The sequence below is a fragment of the Anabrus simplex genome, chromosome 8 (assembly GCF_040414725.1).
Source record: "Anabrus simplex isolate iqAnaSimp1 chromosome 8, ASM4041472v1, whole genome shotgun sequence".
In the NCBI taxonomy this organism is placed as follows: Eukaryota; Metazoa; Arthropoda; class Insecta; order Orthoptera; family Tettigoniidae; genus Anabrus; species Anabrus simplex.
Genome location: NC_090272.1, coordinates 191,284,805 through 191,304,183, shown reverse-complemented (window position 1 = coordinate 191,304,183; position 19,379 = coordinate 191,284,805). Strand labels below are relative to the sequence as shown.

The following is a 19,379-nucleotide window of genomic DNA, read 5'->3' as shown; positions in this document are numbered from 1 at the left end:
TAGACATTACATACCTTTACGTTTATCACATACGTTGATTGTGTTGTACACATTGTTCTAATCATACGTCCTCGGCTACTTCAGGTGGGTCCTTCAGCTCTGTCAGGATGTCTTCAGGTGCTAGCTATGTACTGAAAATAGTCCCACCGCTCTTTCACTTGGCTTGATAATTTCGTTTCTTTTTCTCGACAGTTACCGTTTTAAAGCATACTGACGAGACGTCACATATACGGGGCAGTTCTGTATTTTGACTACGCGGTGGTGGTGGTGATTGTTTTAAGAGGAAGTACAACTAGGCAACCATCCTCTATGTAACACTAATCAGAGAGAAAAAACGGAAGGGGTCCGACACTTCGAAGAATGAAGATATCGGCCAAAAGAAGACAAGGGCCACGAAGGGCGTGAAAATGAAAGACTCCCTAGCCCTCGCAAACCTAATAGCTTCGGGGTCGGAAAAAACGAGAGTTGCCCAAGAGAGGTCGGATAGGATAGATGAAAGTGAGGAGCCTGGCACAAGTGGAAGCAATGCCAGGATCAGCTGAGGACCCCGTGGTCGCCAACCAACTCTCCAAAGTTCAGAGCCCATGGGGCCCTTTTTAGTCGCCTCTTACGACAGGCAGGGGATACCGTGGGTGTTATTCTACCGCCCCCACCCACAGGGGGAATTTGACTACGCGTCCCGTTGTCCCGAAAATATTCATGATTCCGAAAGTTCTGTATTTGTTGATGCAGATTTTTAGATATAGTTTTTGCTGGATTCTTTTAAATGCTGCCCCTGCTTGGAAGTGAAAATGGGAAACCAGAGAAAACCATTCTCAGGACAGTCGAACTCGCTCGTCCCCCGAATCTGGGGCTTCACTCCATGGCCATAGCGTCTTCTGTTCTGTCGTAAATTGACTTGCATCCAAATTTTCCTATCATTGCAACACCTCAGTAACGCGGTTACGTTTTTCAGTGGCGCTTGGGTGAGACAGAGCTAGGATGAGGCAGGCAGCAGTCGTCTTAATAAAGGTACAGTGCATGTGTATTAGACTTTGGTGGGACTGCTAGGTGTCCCTAAAGAAGACTCCAGGCTAGAAATGTGTGGATCTGGTAGCAAGCTGAAGCACTTGGGAAAGTAACGGTAGATAATTTTTCATTTCAAGTGTATGTGTGTGTGTTGCACATATTAACTTGGTAATCCATTTGTTAGTGGTCAAAAATAGAGGATGACTCAGTGCCCTGTCTGTTAGAACAATACAGACTACTTGTGGCATGTTGATGCATGAGAAATAACCTCCTGGGGCCCTTGAGAAATACTTATTGTGATCGATTAACTCTTAGCCTTGAACTGAAATTTATTATTTATGAAGTAAACATACCTAACGGAATGACTTGTTTGTAGCACTTCCGGTTATTATATTCCTGTCAACCCATGGGCTTGCTTCTGCTTAGCATATAGTGTCGAGGGTTGTAGGATCCTTCATTCTCTCCAAGACCTTTTACCAAATTTCTTCGGATCGGCATTACGTATGGATGTGCCCAGTTTACGGTTGGATCACCTTCCCTGACGCCAAACTTGTGTGGAGGATTATATTCACTATTGCTTGTTTCTGTGAAAGTTGGTAGTATGGTGTGTATTAAGACGGTCACACAGTCCCCTAGCCATAAGAATTAACTGTACGCAGTTAAAATCCCTAGTCTAGACGTGAAGCGAACCAGGGGCTCTCTGATCCGAATACCACTATTTTGGTCATAGAGTAATCAAGTTGGGAACTCACGCTTACCATCTAACCTACACCAGCTGCTGAAATCAAAACTACGGGTTTGAATCCCGATAGTAGATGCAGTGCCCTTAACTTGTGAATTATTTGGTTTTACCAACTTTATAATATAAACTGTATTTGATGTGAATGAAATGTGTTCTTGTTTTGAAGAGTACCTGTAATCCCTTCGTCCCAAATGCTGTACATCTGAACAATTGAGAACATGAACGAATGCAGCATTATACCACAGAAATTGGTCGGAATAAGGTTCGAATTCTATATAGGCTAGTGTTGACTCTTGAGACATCGTTTCCATATTGCAATACGATACTAATTATAAAGTGAAGTGGAATATATTTTAAGATACGGTATAACTAGAGCATTTTATGCAAGATGAAAGAATAAAATATTTAGGATAGTTTCGTTCTCCCTGAAATAGATTAAGAGAAGTTACATAATTGGTTTTAAGAACAGCTGATCTTTTATTTTTACTGCTCCTTGTTTCCTTGAATGCCTGGCTCCAGTTCTCTCGAAGTGGTAGTCCGAGACGGGAACAAGACAGTCGTATTTCAAGTTCGCTTAAAGGAGGAAGGTGGTAATAGTATCAGGTTTCGCTGTCAACGTAATCTGTACCCGGTGAAAACCTCAACTGGAGTAGCGACTTCGTTTCGCTCCGCTCGTGTGTCGTCAAACTACAGTTAACTGTTTTGGAAAACGGATGATTGTTTACCACAAAATATAATCACTATTATTCAGAGCTCTTCTCTCACCTTCATCTCTGGAATGCCTTAAATCTAAATCGGGAGTGTTAGGTATAGTAGAATGCAAAATAACAATGTTACGAAATCCAGCTTGCTGTCAGTCTAATTCTAATATATCTATCGGTGATTTACCATAGGGCGGCATTCACAGTGTTGCAGCATTAGCCCTTCCCCCTATCAAAACCGGGTAGAAGTTGCAATGTTATGGCTTAACCATCAGCAGAGAGCGAAGGTCATATTGCTATAATAGACGGACTCAAGGTGAAGTCACCCGCACTGTGCCCGCATGTCTAAACCATGGTCTAAACTGAACTCACTCGCCAGCAACAGTGGAAGAAAAGTATTTAGATTTCTAAAGTAGCCCTGTGTAAGGACTGCATCAAATTTCCTAAATTATTCCCGATTCCCTAACCTGGCTGTCTTATGTCGAGCGTTAATAAATCGCTACACCAGGGAATACAACTGATATATTGACGTTGGATCTTCAGGTGTCATGTTTATCAGAGCTGTGTTCAGTAAAGTTGTCTGCAACTTTAGATGTCCTCAACAGCTCGCGTACAGTCGTGCTATGAGAAGCTACTGCCAAGAAAATAATACATTTAATAATGCCTTGGTTAAGGCGATGCGTTTAGGCGGCCAATGTATACATTTCGGCGTTCCGGTTGCTACCTTTTTTAACAGTGAAACGGAATATAACATACCGATAATTAATGTTTCTTCCACCTTTTAAATACGTCACCGGAATCGAACCTGCGAACTTACTATTGAATACGCCACGCTATGGCTGATCCATTAAATAGCGTGTTGTATGTCATCAGGGCGTCACTGCATCAAATTATTCATTAAATGCCTGTGTTCTTCGCTAGTCATAAACACGCGTAATTCAAACGTGTTGTTGCACGTCTCGGACAAACAGAAAAAGAAAAAGTAAACTGAACGAGGCCAGACGATAAGTTTCGCCCACATGCCCGTGAAGAGACACGCTATGACATGCTTAGTCACGAAAGATTACTCGCGATAAATCGTAGGAAATGAAATGCCAGAAACTAAGGCGGTTGCGCAGACGGCGTTCTTTCTGATATTGCGTACGGTACCGATAACGTTTGCCATCTCTGTTCTGCAGACAAATATCCGAGTGAGCCTGTTCTTAGATTTTTACAGTACACGATCTTTATAAATCTTGTTAGACGTAAAATTTGGCAGGTGTTTTTTGTTGTTGTGTATGAGCGATAATTGGTTTACCTTTCTTCCATGTTACAATTCGTCTGTGTATGTGATCGCCACTTACATAATTTTTGTAAGTCTTTTAAAGTTGATATTACTGCTGCTTATTTTTAGATTTTCTTTTTCGTTTGTATTGCATGCGGTGATTCCTGTTCATAATTGCCGTTTTTCCTTTGTTATAGACTCATATGCTGTTCATCGATGCGTTCCTCCAGAACAATCGATTGGATCATGTGACGCAAGTGATGGGCTACCACCCAACGTACTTGGACACCTTCCTGAGGACACAGAATTTCATCCTCCGCGGAGATGGCCCCCTGCCGTACGACTATCGGCACTTCATAGCTATAATGGTGAGTCATGCCTTCCTTACATTGTTGAAATCTTTCATAGCTACACAAATATTGTGTCGTTAACATAATTTTCTTCAATAACATATGAGTTCTATGAAATGACTTGCTTGGAAGTAGTTCTAACTCCATAGTTAATTCTAGAATATTTTCAAAACTTAGTTCCATATTCTGTTATTTCCTAACCTCTTCTAATAAGACATCTGAGCTTATTGAATAGTCTCCAGTAGAGGAGATTCTTATTTGGCTCAAGTTCATACTATCATAGCCTTGCAATTTTAAACACATAGAATTTATACCTCAGACTTATTGGAATCTCATATAATGTGAAGTTTTGTTCCCTGGCTGTTTTATTTCAACTGTGCTGGGGTATTTTGTACTTCTACTTTCATATGCTTTCAGGCTGCTGGCCGTCACCAATGCAGTTACCTGATCAACTTGCAAAAGCAAGAGTTTCTGCTGCAGGGCGGAGATCAGACTTGGCTCAAAGGCTTGTCAAAGATCCCTCAAAAGCTGAGGGACTTGTATGAGATAAACAAAATTCTGGCGCATAGGCCTTGGCTCATCAATAAAACGCACATTGAGGTGAGAATTTAAACAGTGTGAATTTAAATAACATTATACCTTAGAGGACTTGTAACACAGTATCTAGCATTTATACAAACTTCAAAATTGGTAAAATTTTATTATTTGACCTGCAAGGTTTATAACATTATGGTGAAGGTTCAATTATGTTAATTCTACCCCACATTGCTTGTAAAGGAGAGTTGTGCTCATTATGATTGTCACGGACCCTATATCTTTGTAGGAAAATTCCTGATCAAATATAAGTTAACTACATAGATGTTATTTAGTTAGTTACGTCCATCTGGGTCCGTGCTTCTAGACACAATCACAAAAATGATTCTTCTGATGTTCTTTCTACTATCAAACATTCATTTGTAAACAAAATTCTTAGGCGAGTGAAATGACGAATTCTTGGAGAATATATCGACCCAGTACAATTGACACTAAGGTCCAGTACTGGGCCAACACCCAGCACGTGAGAAACTCTACGAAGAGTATCTAGAATAGTGCTGTAGGGTGGAATGAAAATATAAAAAGCTAAGAAAACAACTTAATACGAGTTACTTGTAAACTTGCAATGTTAGCTTAACCTTTTGTGGCGAGTTTGCAGTATTGATTGCTGTGTGTGCCAAATTTCTAATTACCACGTAATTTTTGTCGAAGAATTCATTTTCAACTTGTCAATGAGATGATCGGCTTAAAATGTTGATAAATGTTGTCTTTCTTAATGCAAGAAAGCCACACTTCCGTTGAATTCATTTTTTGAGGCATCAACATTTTTGTGCGTGTGCTTTTTACATTATTTTCAGCTGAAGAGCCTAAAGTCAAATTATTTCCTAAAATCTGTCAACTAATACAGTTGCTCCTCCCTTACATGTAGATGCATATTCTATGCCCAGATGTAGCACTGGTGGATGAGACGCGTCAGCCCATCTACGGTATTTGATAGAACTAATAGAGTTAATGATAGCAAAGATAGGTTAAAATTTAGGTTATTTTCTATAACAATTTTGTGGGTAATATTACTGCCAGCATCTTATACTTGGATCACTTCATTACATCTTGATTTGAATTTCTATTCAGTGATGTTAAAGATTAAACTTCAACATCTCAACTTGTAAGCTACAGATGCATTTTGATAACTTTTGTAATGAGTATTGAATGAAATCAGTCATAAAGCTAGGAATGAGGGTAAGAGGATGGGCATAAGAACTGGTCATTGTGGGGCAGATAAATAATTATTAAAAAAATATTAGATCACATTTGTAATTGGTGCATTAATCTTTGTGTTGTAGAAGCTAACTAAGGGCAAGGACAGCTGGTCACTGGCGGAAGTGGTTCATGCTATCGTCCTCCTTGCCCACTTCCACTCCTTGGCCAGTTTTGTGTTTGGCTGTGGTGTGAACGAGGAGCTGGACCAGGAAGGTGGACATCTCCCTGGTGGGGTGGTGCCACCGTTGAGTTCTTCCCCACGATCGATACCAACTCCCGTCAGAGATAGGGAAGGTAAGGATATCAGAGCTACAAAATGTTTCTGAATACATTGTTGTATTGTATCCCTTGGAACAAGATTGTTACAAAATTGCCAACACTCATTGCTTTAGCCACAACTTTGTTTAGACAATTCTTGACACCAGCCAGTAGACGTCGGTTTCCTCCTTATATGTAATATTGGCACTATTGCTTGTTGTGGTCCCTGTTTACTGCACCTTTTAATAGATTGTCTTCCCCTGGAGATTTCTCTAATGGTTATGATTGTGCATTCTATATACATGGTCTAGCTGTTCATTTCAAAGTTCAATTTTCATGTGAATGCTTTACATTTTTGAACTCTCATCACTTTCCTCTAGGAAACTCATTCTTGTTTTTTTGACTCCATTGATCTGTTACAGACACATGCAGTCCATGTGGTGCTTTCATGGCTTAAGAAAATGTATTTATTTTTATGTTGGCTTACTCGGCTCTCATCTAGACTCACACTTAACTTACCTTTACTTTCAGCATCCATATGGACCAGGTGGTCAGATCATTTTAATAATCTCTTACTAATGTCATCTACTTCAGATATAGCCCCAAGCTCTTCTCTTACAGCTTTCCTCTGTGTTCTTTCTGTGCTGGTTGTGTTGACAACTTGATATTTTATTTCTGAGCTTCTTGTTGTGCTGTTGAGCATATGTTTCAGTTCCAAATTTCTGAGCCAGGTAGTCTTATAGATCTGAAGCTTTGTCTTCTGTGACACTTCTTTTTTGCAGATTAAGCTCTGATTTACCTAGTAATAGATGCCATTGGCCTTGTGAGCTCCGTTGATTTTGTGTTGTCTTGGCATACTTACAAATTGCTGTTCTCGGATAGATTGTGTGGCTTTAAAAAAAAAATGTTTATCGAAACTTCCAATTGTACAGTGTCTGTGCGAATATTTTTCTTTACTCATCAATGTTGGACATCTGGTCAGAATGCCCTTTACATTTAATGAACGTTTTAAGTATTTTTGATCTCATTTCATTAATGCCATTTCTATCATGCACATAGTAACTGACAGTTTTGCTCAGCTGTAAATGACTTGTTTGATTGCAGATCCCTGGGGTCGTGCTTCACCAGTTCCTGCGTCACCTGTCGAACAAGAGGTGGGAGTGGACCAACTGATGTTGCGCATGAAGAACTTGTCAGAGCGTTCGGAGGAGTTCACCCAAGAGGAGAAGACGAAGAGGTTTGAGCACGTCGAGAACCAGAGCGTGGAGTTGTCACCTGGACTGGAACCTCTCACACAGCTCAAAGCGGACATCGGCCAGTTCGTGGACGACCCTACCTTCTTATATCAGGACTTTGCCCGCCGTGGAGAGGTGTCTGACATCCCTACATTCAGGGTACAGGTAAAACTAATACATTTGCCTCTCACTTTCTTGTAGCTGGCTTGGTTTTTTGCATGGCAACTGGTCTCTCATCCTTGCTTGGGTGTGATGTGTTCTGATGGGTATAATTCAGGCTTTGAATTACTTTGTCCACCATGTCTCTATTATGTCACCTGTTCAGTATAGGCTTTCAATTTGTGGATGACTTTTCTTTCGTGGCTTAGTGAATAACAGAATTACAGTGACAGATACATAGTGATCAGTGGACGACAGGGTGCGCTGCTCTATTTACTATGTCCATATGGAAACTCTCTAGAGGGTTATTAAAATCATTGCACAGAAACTGAAGTCACCTGTTGAGGGGTGGATATACAGCAACTTTCTAATAGAAATACATTGCAGTTGAGTTTTTGAAATATTTTATGGAATAAGGGGTGGAGTATTCCAAGATTCATAATTTTTTTTTTCTTTTTCATATTATTCCAAAGATCTGGCACAATGCAAGACATAGAAAGGTACAGCTTACCCTAAAATAGTTCTTAAAAATTAAAAAAGAAACTTGCACACCAAACTGAAGAAATGCCTAGTTCTCTGTAGGAAAACTCTCTTGTCCATAGTAAATATACCCTGTTCCTTTATGTAATGGGAGCATTCCTTCAGTAGTCTTGAATTCTATTCATTCATTCATTCATTCAATCCTTCCTTCACTGTGACTCATCTTTTTTAACTTCCCCTTTGTCTTCCATCTCTTAGTCTTATAATTCATCTTCATCTTTGTTCTCCTTCAGTAGTGCAACTCCTTCATTATCTTAAAGTTCAGTATTCAGCATGGCTCATACATTCTACATCACCACCAGTTATATCTTTGCAGTTCGGAATATTCTTCAGGAAGGGGGTAATAGCAACTCTGGCTCAGGAAAGCAACGGGAAACTACCTCGCCCCTCATTTCCCTAGTACGCCTCTTAAGTGATGCCTAGGCCATCTATGACAGCTGATGGCAGAGCTGTTGAGGATCCCACCAGCGGCATCGCTGAAGGACTGAACATACATACAATAGGCCACTATTTCTCAATTTCCTGTCTCTTTGCTGCTTTCTTGAAACTCTTTTGGTACAAGGCAATTCTTTCTTGAGGGAAATATTGTATTACTGTTTGAAGCCTGTTGAGTCTTTCCAAAGTTTACCCATCACACTCTTGTCGGGAATACTTGCCGGAGAATATAATGGAGGGCTGGCAGTTGTACCCTTCTATGGACTACTACAGTTTATAACAATTTTTTGAATCACCTGGTATATGATTTTGATCCGATACAGATTAAGCTAAATTGAAATAATAAATATGGTAGTTCAACCTATTCAATACAAGTAAATAAGAGATGTAGAGATTACATTCTTATTTAATTAAAAATGGAAATGGTACCGGTTTCAACCCCAGTCTAGGTCATCATCGGCCGATTATAACTTGAAAAACAATGCATAAGTAAGAAAGAAGTTAAAGGTCAAGTCCACACCCCCGTCATTTTTATATCGCCTCTTCAACTGATATTGTGTGGACTTGACCTTTAACTTCTCTCTTACTTGTGCATTGTTTTTCAAGTTACAATCGGCTGATGACCCAGACTGGGGTCGAAACCGATACCATTTCCATTTTTAATTAAATAAGAATGTAATCTCTACATCTCTTATTTACTTGTATTGAATAGGTTGAACTACCATATTTATTATTTCAATTTAACTGTGATAATTTTCAATACGGAATAATGACATTTTTATCTTTAAAAAACAGATTAAGCTCTCACTGTGTGTGCTGATCAGCCAGTCAAACTTGCTATTTGTAAAGTAAGTCAGTAATTCGTCTATTCGTGGCAAAGTTAGGGCTCAAGGCCCTCTCTTACACTTAACCACACCACTTAAAAAGTGATTTAACTGCATTATGTTATATCCAGCATTGTCATCAATCATTAACAACATAGTGAACAGAGTTCTTGTTCCTTCCGCCATAAGAGGCAAGCATGTCATAGTGTGCCTCTCCTGCTAGCACCCAATGCTAATACTAACAGGATTTCATTCCCAGAAAAACTAAAAGCATGGAAAGTGACATTCTCAAAATGTTTACCTAAATTGTTAATCTGTGTTGGCTTTGGGTTATGTGCTTGTTTTTAATTTGTCTGTTACCGGTAACCTACTTTTTTGTCTAATCTTAGTTCTTTGGGTACAAGGGTATTCTTTCTTGAGGGAAATATTGTATTACTGTTTGAAGCCTGTTGAGTCTTTCCAAAGTTTACCCATCACACTCTTATCAGGAATACTTGCCTGAGAATATAATGGAGGGCTGGCAGTTGTACTCTGAGTTTCCTTTGCACAATCTCAGAATTTGCACTGGTTTTAGAGTTCCTTTAGAGGGGTTTAATGTTGAAAGATGCAGGACGTATGATAATATAGGTAGCAAACTCTTAGGCGTGATCTTTTCTTACTCATGATGTTTTCTGTTTCCAGGACTACTCTTGGGATGACCATGGTTACTCTCTAGTCAATAGATTATATAACGATGTCGGCAATTTATTGGATGAGAAATTTAAGACTGCATACAATCTCACGTACTACACCATGGGTGGACGCAAAGATGTGGACACTTCACGATTTCGTCGTGCCATTTGGAACTATATCCAGTGCATGTTTGGAATCAGGTAGGTCTATTTGATTTGTTTGTAGATGGCAGTTGTTGTGTTAAAATCCATAATACTTGTCCTTAATGTCCTGTATTCTTCTTCAGACATGACGACTACGATTACGGTGAGGTGAACCAGCTGCTGGAAAGATCTCTTAAAGCTTTCATTAAGTCTGCTTGCTGTTACCCAGAGAGAGTCACTAAGAAAGACTACGATAGAGTTCTTAGGGAATTCAAGCACAGTGAAAAGGTGAGCTGAAGAGCATTTGTGTTGGTCTATTCCATGGCCTTGTATTTCTGATCATTGTCCTTACCGTGCATGTCAGTATTTGAGCAAGCCTTTCTCTACATGATGCAATAGACAGTATTTTTGATGATAGTAGCAGTATTATCCATGGCTCCACCCATGTCGCAATTTGATTTTGAACTCGGTAACACTAGTGGAGTCCAGTAATAACTTACCTCTGATCAAACTCTGACAAGTTTTTTTCTCTACCCCCTCAGCCTCTTCATCACGTAGCATATGAGTTCCCACAGCCAGACAACATTACTTATTCTATCATATTAGGCAGTGTATTTTCTTTGCAGTTTATTTTAATAATGGAAATGATAATGAAATCTAGTATTTATTGCCTTGTGCAGCCATTGTAAGACAGACCCTCAGAGGGTGGGTGACATCTTGTCATGTATGGGAATTGTGTTATTGTGGTGAAGGATGTTGTTGTGTGATGTTAAAGTTGCTGGAATGTTGGGGGTAGCGACAATGCCTAGGCTCTGAGCCATGGGAATGAAGCATTTTAAGATTAAAATCCAGACGCGGCTGGGAATGGAACCACAGGACCCTCTAAACTGAAAGCCATTACACTGACCATTCAGCCAAGTACAAAGTAGCTGGACAATTATTTTTACTCATCCCTGCCTCGCCTTCCACCTTAGTTTCTCTTGCACAGTGAAAAAGCACAATTATTTGAGTTTGTACTACTAAGGACCACAAGGCCCAAACAGTCCCTACCATATTACACCTTGCTCAAGCCGTATGCTCGAATTGTTCCTTCAACATGTAAGAGAATTATCTGACAACCTGTTACTTACAAAGAAAGTGCAAAATGTATGTGGACCCCTCTGCAGGGAATTTAATTTACAACTTAGTTTACATGTTATTTTGATTCTTACTGGATAAAGCCTGCTTCAAAACTCAGAAAGGTATTTTTTCCTGGAAAAATGCTTGTTACTAAGAAAATGTGACTTTTTATAGAAAAGTGAATTGTAAGTAGACTTGGTGGACTCCATTTTTTTCAATAGGACTAATAGTTCAGGTAGCATATTCACTTCCTCTGCTTTCTTAAAAGTACTTGTTACGCAGATAAGCTAACATAATTTTAAGTAACCTACAATCATCAGGAAGAAATAACCTTTCTAATGAACACAGAATTTACTGAAATGTCGTATGGCTTTTAGTGCCGGGATATCCCACGATGGGTTCGGCTCGCCAGGTGCAGTTCTTTCTATTTGACTCCCGTAGGCGACCTGCGCGTCATGATGAAGATGAAGTGATGCAGACAACACATACACCCAGCCCCCGTGCCATTGGAATTAACCAATTCAGGTTAAAATCCCCGACCCGGCCGGAAATCGAACCCGGGACCCTCTGAACCGAAGGCCAGTGCGCTGACCGTTCAGCCAACGAGTCGGACACGGAATTTACTGAAATCAGTTGATGGATCCCCAAGATTAGCCTCCACAAACACACTTAAACCACCTTTTCTCTGTATAATAATAGTATATTGTCGTTGCTGGCGGAAAAACCTTATGTGCAGCAATGGAGGTGAAGATGAGGTTTTGGTACTACTGAAAAGCCCAGACTACACTCTATCTGACCAAAACATCCCATGTGTCATTTCAAAGTTATAGCTGCTATTCTAGAAAATATTCTACCTGCTACGTGAAAGATTATGAAACATTATGTTGTATAAGTAACCTGCTTAGTGCAAGTTTACATGTACAAATCTGCAAATTTGTGTGTGTGTGATCATGTATTTATGTATTGTATTCCTTTCAATATTTTAATTTAAACTATTAATTTAATAAACATTTTAATATGATAAACAATGTCTCCTACGTATCATTTTGTAAAAAAAACTTAAATCTCGTATGTGCAACATCTAACGAAATTAAATTGATTGTGTGGCAAATATCAACATTCTGCAGATATTTAAACATCAAGTAGAAACAAAGGCATCATGATAAGAGTTATTCATAATCTTGGTCTTTAACTATGCCTCTTAAAAATTAGATGTTATTTGTTCTCTCCTGTAAAATTTTACGCTTTACGCATAGGTTTCTTTCTGGCAGCGACAATATAACATTGAAAGTGTTTATTTTATATACCAGGATATCACTTCCCACATATCTGAAATGGTTCACTTGCACTATAACGGAATCGTTTATAACTACAGTAAAACCTTGTTAATTCAAAGTCGTTGGGACGCAAAAAACAACTTCGAATTACATGATTTTGAATTAGCCGCCAACTCTTAATTCAGAAACGCCAACCCTTGCTACGTCAAAAAATACTCTCAAGACCCGTACTGCATGCAATTGACCTTGAAATGCCATAAAAATTTTTTTTTTTCCAAAATGTATCCAACAAGGTGTATTCACGTTATTGAAATAATGCACTTGGATAAATCAGTCAAACATAACCTCATGCATCAAAAGAAAAAACGCACAATTCAAAGACGAGGACAAATTATGCTGGCTCCCTTGTACAGGTCCTTTAATCATTTGATTACTGTACTGAATGCAATTTAGATGGCCTGTACTTGCACGGAAAGTGCCAGACGCCCTTAAAACATCATGGCTTATCAAACTTTCCTATGACGATGGGAAGTTTCTTGCTTCCGTGTGCATTGCACCACAGTCCAATGATCCCCATTGTACAATTTCCCGGCTGTCACTTCCCTCCTATAAAACTGCAAGACCGTTTGGGCTCAGCATTAAAAAAAACAACTCAGTTTCGTCGGCATTGACAATATTATTGGATGCGTACGAATTGATTATATGAGCCATGCTTTTTCGCCAACTGTCGGCATCGCCGGTGTTCACGGGTTCTGCTTCTCCACACACTACCTGCTGCGTGATATGATGTTCCTTAAAATGCTGAATACCTAAGAATTATGATTTTACACGAACTTGGCAAATATAAAGCACACTGTAGACACACCGAAGTGAGTGAAAGTACTGAAATCTACCCCCAGCACGTTCCGGAAGAATCGATCTATCATGACACAGAAAAATTTCAAATTTAAATTACTCTGAAAAAAACTATTTTTTAAAATGTAAAGGCAGTTTTGAATTAAAAGTCTGAATTTCTAATGGGACCGATGTTGTTATTTGAATTACGAATTATCCGTATTTTGAATTAAACCATTTAAATAACATGCAAAACCGTACCTTATGTTTCTGGGAACGAGAGCTGCTTTGAATTAAGCAGGATTTTGAATTAGCTTAGGTTTTACTGTTTTTTTATCTTGCTTTATGCTGTACTAGTCGGATTTTTATTTTTGAGCTCCAATTGGTCGAGATGTTTATGGTACCTTTCAGTCTTCCTCTTTCCAACTGCCTTTGCTGCTCCTCAACTGTGTTCCAATCCAGCTTTCCTCTTATGCTGGTTGTGATGGAGTCTGCATCTACCTTGTGTTCTTCCTTCAGTCTTGGATGTGTTTAACACGTCGAAACTGTGTATTTATTTCTCTCCATTCTGTGGAAAGCTTTTGTACTAATATTTTCGTCCTGATATCCTACATTCTTGCTCTATCCTTTTTTTTTTTTTGCTTTTCTACCATACTCGTCTTTTTTTTTTTTCAGTGTCCAGGTCTTGGCTGAATATGCAATAATACATTTTACACATCACCTCTTCACACTTCTGTCTTGCAGATCATGTTCTCACACACTGTTAAAAAGCATTCTGCCCTTGTATCCTTTTACTGATCTTCACATCCAATCCTGCAACAGTTCACTTCCCAATTACTTAAAGCTTTTCACAATTTCAGGGTCTTATCTGCCAGTTTTTTGTTACCTTTTTCTGATCTTCCTTCTCAAGTCAACTACTCTTGATTTTCCAATATATGAAGCACATGTTTTTAGTATGTATCGTTCCCATATATTTCTGGTACGGCTCTGTGGTTGCAATGTTAAGCATATGCAGTGGCTTCCTTCATCCCTTGACATACCACATGCAACCTTGGAGACATTCACATAGTGTGCCCATCTTTAGTGTGTTAAAAATGTTGAAGACAATTGATCAGCCTGCAAACTGAGAGATATGGTCCTTGATGAGTTTCCTGAATGCACAAATCATTAAAGAAGCTGACATTCAGCGTCAAGTGTGTGAGGTGTATGGTGAAAGTGCAATGACTAAAGGAATGTTAAGGAAATGGGTTAGAATATTCAGTGAAGTTGGACATGTTCATGATGTCACAGGAAGCGGCAAACAATCTGTTCTCACAGATTATGTAGTGCGAGCGGTTAAAGCAAAATTTTGTACACGGATCATACACAGTTTCGTCATTCCCTGCTATTCCCTCAGTATTAGATGTCTCTTTATCATATTGTAAGAGATTGCATGGGATGTAGGAAATTGTGTGCATATGGGTGCCAAAACACCTCACTGAAGTACTGAAGACCAAACAAATGGGCATTGACCTTTCGCACAAGATATGTTGAGGAAAGTGAGGAGATCACACAGGCAATTACATACTGTAGGTATCCCACATCACTCCTGAATAAATGCAGCAATCCTTGGAGGTGAGGCATTCAACATCCCCCGTGGAGAAGATTCAGACTATTCCCACCCAGATCATGTGCACAGTTTTCTGGGATGTACAGGGCATTTGGTTCATTGAATTCTTGCCTTGGAATGAAATGATCAATAAACATGACTACTGTGTGACGCTGTGAAATCTGTCGTGTGATTCAGAACAAATAGCATGGAATGTTTTCCTGTGGAATCCACTTGCTTTATGATAATGCCAGACTACACATAGCCAGTCAAACCCAGAACCTCATCACATCATTTGGTTTGGGACAATGGCAGAATCGCCCTTCAGTCCTGATTTGGCACCAAGTGATTTCAATCTTGTTTTATACCTGAAGAAGTTCCTCAGTGGCGTTTTGATGACTCTGAGAGGGAATACAGGCATGACTTTCATCACAAGCATTGTTCTATGATGAAGGCATCCAAAATTTGTTGTCTCATTATTTTGTGCCATAATGATGGTGACCATGTTGATACACAGTTTAAAGTGTGTAAAATCTAAAGAAAAGAAAAATGTTCTCAAAATGTGTTACTTTAAAAAAAAAAAGTCTGTTCGTACTTTAAAAACACACTCCCAGTAGTTGACGTCCAGTTGATCTTCGATGTCTTCATTTTTTTTTTCTAGACACCCCAGTGCCATCTGCAAACATCATGTTTAGCTCCCTGTGTCCATACTTATGTTCTCTCTCTCTCTCTTTTTTTTTTTGGCAATAATTTCATCCATTAACTCCAGTTACATTTTCTAATTCGGGGACATATTGAAGAGCAACGAATGAGGAAACAAGATATTTTGGAATGAAGATTGATGCTGTGAAAAGGCTGCCTTTGATCATGACTAGAGGTACAGAACAGCTAGGGGAGTGATAAGAATAGGAAATGAACATCTTAAAGTAGTGAAAGGTTTCAAACATTAGGGCTGCATGATTTCACAGGATGGAACTTTGGACGGAGAAATTAATTTAAGAATAAAACAATCAGCAAGATTCTGCCAGTGTGCGAAGGGCGTAAGGAACAAGTGCCACTGACGTGCAAAGTTTTAGACTTGTCCTAATTTTTACCTACATTGGCCTGTGCTTCAGCAGCCTTGACCCTGACTAAACGGAATCAGTGAGATGCAAGCAGCTGAAATGAGGTTTTGAATAGCGTACATCGAAAGACAAGAGGGGGATAAAATTAAAAAATGAAGAAATAAGGAGAATGGTGGGAGTTATCAACTTCAAGAAGAGATTGGCATAGCAAAGCTGAAATGGTTTAAGACACGTGATGTCAGGGGAGAACATTCCAAAGACAACCTTGGCTACAGTGGCTGCAAAGAGGCCTAGCGGATGGCCTAGGTTGAGGAGCTCTGTAATGGACTGTATCGAAACTAGAGGATTCGATAGCAGTACAGTGCTAAAAGAGTAGTGGTGGAAAGATCAAACAAGATGGAGGGCTTTGGTACACTACCCTACCCAGAGAGAATCTCGAAGTTCCTCGGTGTCTACTGTTCTTCTTTGTAGCTGCAGAACGTAGCTTTTGGTGTAGTTTTTCCATATTGTAAAGCATGACATCTTAATCCAGTAGACCTTCACACCGAGTAACTTGGAGTGTTCTGTGAATTTATAATGGTTCTTTTTATGATTTGCCAATTTCAAAAGCCAGCATTTAAGAATAACTGTTGAAAACACCAACTGCACATCTACATTTTAGTCCACTTGCATATAGATTCCGTTCTGTCCTATCGCAGAGGTCTGGACATAGCTGCAACAATGTTGTACATTGCTTGCACATACTCATTCATTCATTTTCAAATTACTTTCTGCTCTATTTTGTGATATCCATGCATTTACGTCCGGGTGCTGTTGTATGCTTTCCCTAATTTGAGCCATGTCATCACCATTTCCACATTCCCACTGCTTTCCAGTTATGTTTCATACTGAAGATGGTTCCATATTGTATTTCTTCTAATTATTGTCCTTCCATCATTGTCATTCTCCATTAGAGTATATGAGAGTGATTCCTCAATTTTCTTCTTGTCACCCTTAAATACAGATATTATTATTCCCTCCATTACGACCTACTAACGGATTAAATCTCTTTTTAGGTCCACGTGAACCTGATGGTGTTGGAGGCTCGCATGCAGGCAGAACTACTGTACGCCTTGCGGGCTGTGATGCGCTACATGACGTAGACTGCATGTGACAGTGTGGCATGCGTTATTGATAGAGACAAACAAGTGAGCAGTGCTGGACTGGGAGCTTCGAAAGAATTCTTTTATTAATCATTCTACGTAACATTTAAAGGAAATATCTGTGAATTAACAACTGGCCATACTTATTTTTTTCTACATAAATTTCATTGTAAATGTAATGAAAGTTAGTATTGTGTACTAGACAACTCTAGTTTGAGTCCCCAAACCTAACTCCTCTGGCACCTCCCATGTTATGCACGGCACAAATATATTTACATAAATGACTGTGATCTGTTTCTAGATGAGATGATTATATTGTAAGTAGCCATATTTAGTCCAAGTTCCTCGGTGTCTACTGTTCTTCTGTGTAGCTGTAGAACCATAGCTTTTGATGTAGTTTTTGCATATTGTGAAGCATGACATCTTAATCCAGTAGACCTTCACACCGAGTAGCTTGGATTGTTCTGTGAATTTATAATGGTTCTTTTTGTGATTTGCCAATTTGAAAAGCCGGCATTTAAGAATAACTATTGAAACAGAATACTGCAATTCATAGAAAGTATAAGAGAGAACTAAGATTTTAGAAGATTGTAATATGATTAATATTAAGAATAATAATATCTATATTATTATATTGCTTCAGTGAAGCTTTTTGTGTGAATAGTTGGAGATGTAGTTGATATGTCATGGGAGAAAGCTTTTTTTAATAGTGCAGTATATTATATGAAGCCACGGAACTATAATTACTGTTGCAATTGTTTTCCCCTAATTCCTGTATTTTTTGTTGTTGTTGCCAGTTTTCTTTTGTTGAAGTCAATCATTACCCACCTAATTAACTCTGCACTTTAGATCTCTTATTATTCCATACCTTTTTCCGTGTTGGGGTGTGCAATTGATTGTGATTTTAAAAAATTCAGAGCTTATTCATTTTATGGTAATTATTTATGGTTATGAGAGGAGCAGATATGTTAAAAACTAGTTGTACAACTGGGTCAGTGAACAACTTGCTGCTTACGTTGGGGGGTTTCTTGCTCTTTTCCCTAATGTAGAAGTTAAGAGTTCATCCTTGTACAACAAATGTTGGTAACAATGTACACAACTTGAGCATGCCTGTGCAGGCTTCTTCATGGTCAGCTTATTAAGTCTCTGGGAAAGACAGTAGTGAAGGATTCTATGTTTCTGTGTAATTGAGTTGTGTTATAAAGCAATATGGTTGGAGTACATTTTAAAACATAAGTTTTTATTCTAACGTATGTTTTTATAAATACTGCAGCTTTTAATCTTTTATACTAATCAAATATTCTTGCATCTCATTTGTACAAGAGCACCATATCAGTTTGTAGATAGTTCTCATTTTATATAGTTTTATACATAGATTTCTGTATTTTATTTAAGGTTATAGATGCTAGACAGATTCAAAATATAGGTCTGACTCTGACCCCCTTATTTAATTTGTAGCTAAAAACATTTCTCCTGGAGATATGTTAACATGTAAAATGCAAGATTTTCATTGCATGCTTTAGAGTTGGAGAGACCTTGAATAAGGAAAATGCTTGTAAAACATAACTGGATGTGATGTTCTTGAATTTAGCATTCAATTCACTGTTTAACTGTAGTGTTTTCCAATAATCATTCTTGGAAATTCAGGAAAACAGGTTATGGTGTTCAAAGGATCAGATTCATGGAAAATTCTTTGTATGTATTATTCAATATTTGGGTAATATTTCAGGTTCAGAGTTATCCTCCACTGCCAAAAAAACACGTTGCTGCACAGGCCTGGTCTAAAAGGAAGACTGAAATTATGGGTAATAAATGGAGATTCAGTAAAAAAAAAAAAAAAAAAAAAAGCACATGGTCAGTTTCAAGGAACTTGCTTTTTGTTGTACAAGGTTGTTTTGGCAAGGTAAAGATGCGATTATCTCTTGCAAATGCACACCCCAGTAGTTCACGCCCTTAATAGTGTAATAAGAGTTAAAATGAACTAGATTTTAAAGTAAATAAAGAATATATTATATATTAATGTTATAATTTTTTTAAATTGTTAAAAGTCATCGTCGGTTATGACTTCAAATTTATTTACATGTAAAGATTTTATGCGAGTTTTTTTTCTTTCTCTCTCTCTCTGTTCCCAGTCCGCTGCAGTCCCTGCTCTCTACCTGACCTGCGTGCCCCTTAGCATGATCTCAGTATTAAACATCCCCTCTTTTCCCAAGAACAGCATTTGCTTCCA

General features: G+C 38.7%; 1 protein-coding gene across 4 annotated transcripts in view; it reads left to right on the top strand.

Annotated features, from left to right (window-relative positions):
- Positions 1 to 18,996, top strand: part of Sesn (Sestrin) — a 92,557-nt gene extending 73,561 nt beyond the window's left edge. For 3 of the 4 annotated variants that reach the window (XM_067152576.2, XM_067152578.2, XM_067152579.2), the window contains exons 2-8: positions 3,913 to 4,083; positions 4,483 to 4,665; positions 5,943 to 6,153; positions 7,222 to 7,517; positions 9,992 to 10,182; positions 10,269 to 10,413; positions 17,063 to 18,996. In XM_067152576.2, coding sequence (XP_067008677.2) covers positions 3,913 to 4,083; positions 4,483 to 4,665; positions 5,943 to 6,153; positions 7,222 to 7,517; positions 9,992 to 10,182; positions 10,269 to 10,413; positions 17,063 to 17,149 — 1,284 coding nt within the window. In that variant the 3' untranslated portion in view covers positions 17,150 to 18,996. The remainder of the gene's footprint in view (positions 1 to 3,912; positions 4,084 to 4,482; positions 4,666 to 5,942; positions 6,154 to 7,221; positions 7,518 to 9,991; positions 10,183 to 10,268; positions 10,414 to 17,062) is intronic. The other variant, XM_067152577.2, reaches the window with a different exon arrangement.
- Positions 18,997 to 19,379: the final 383 nt, after the last annotated feature.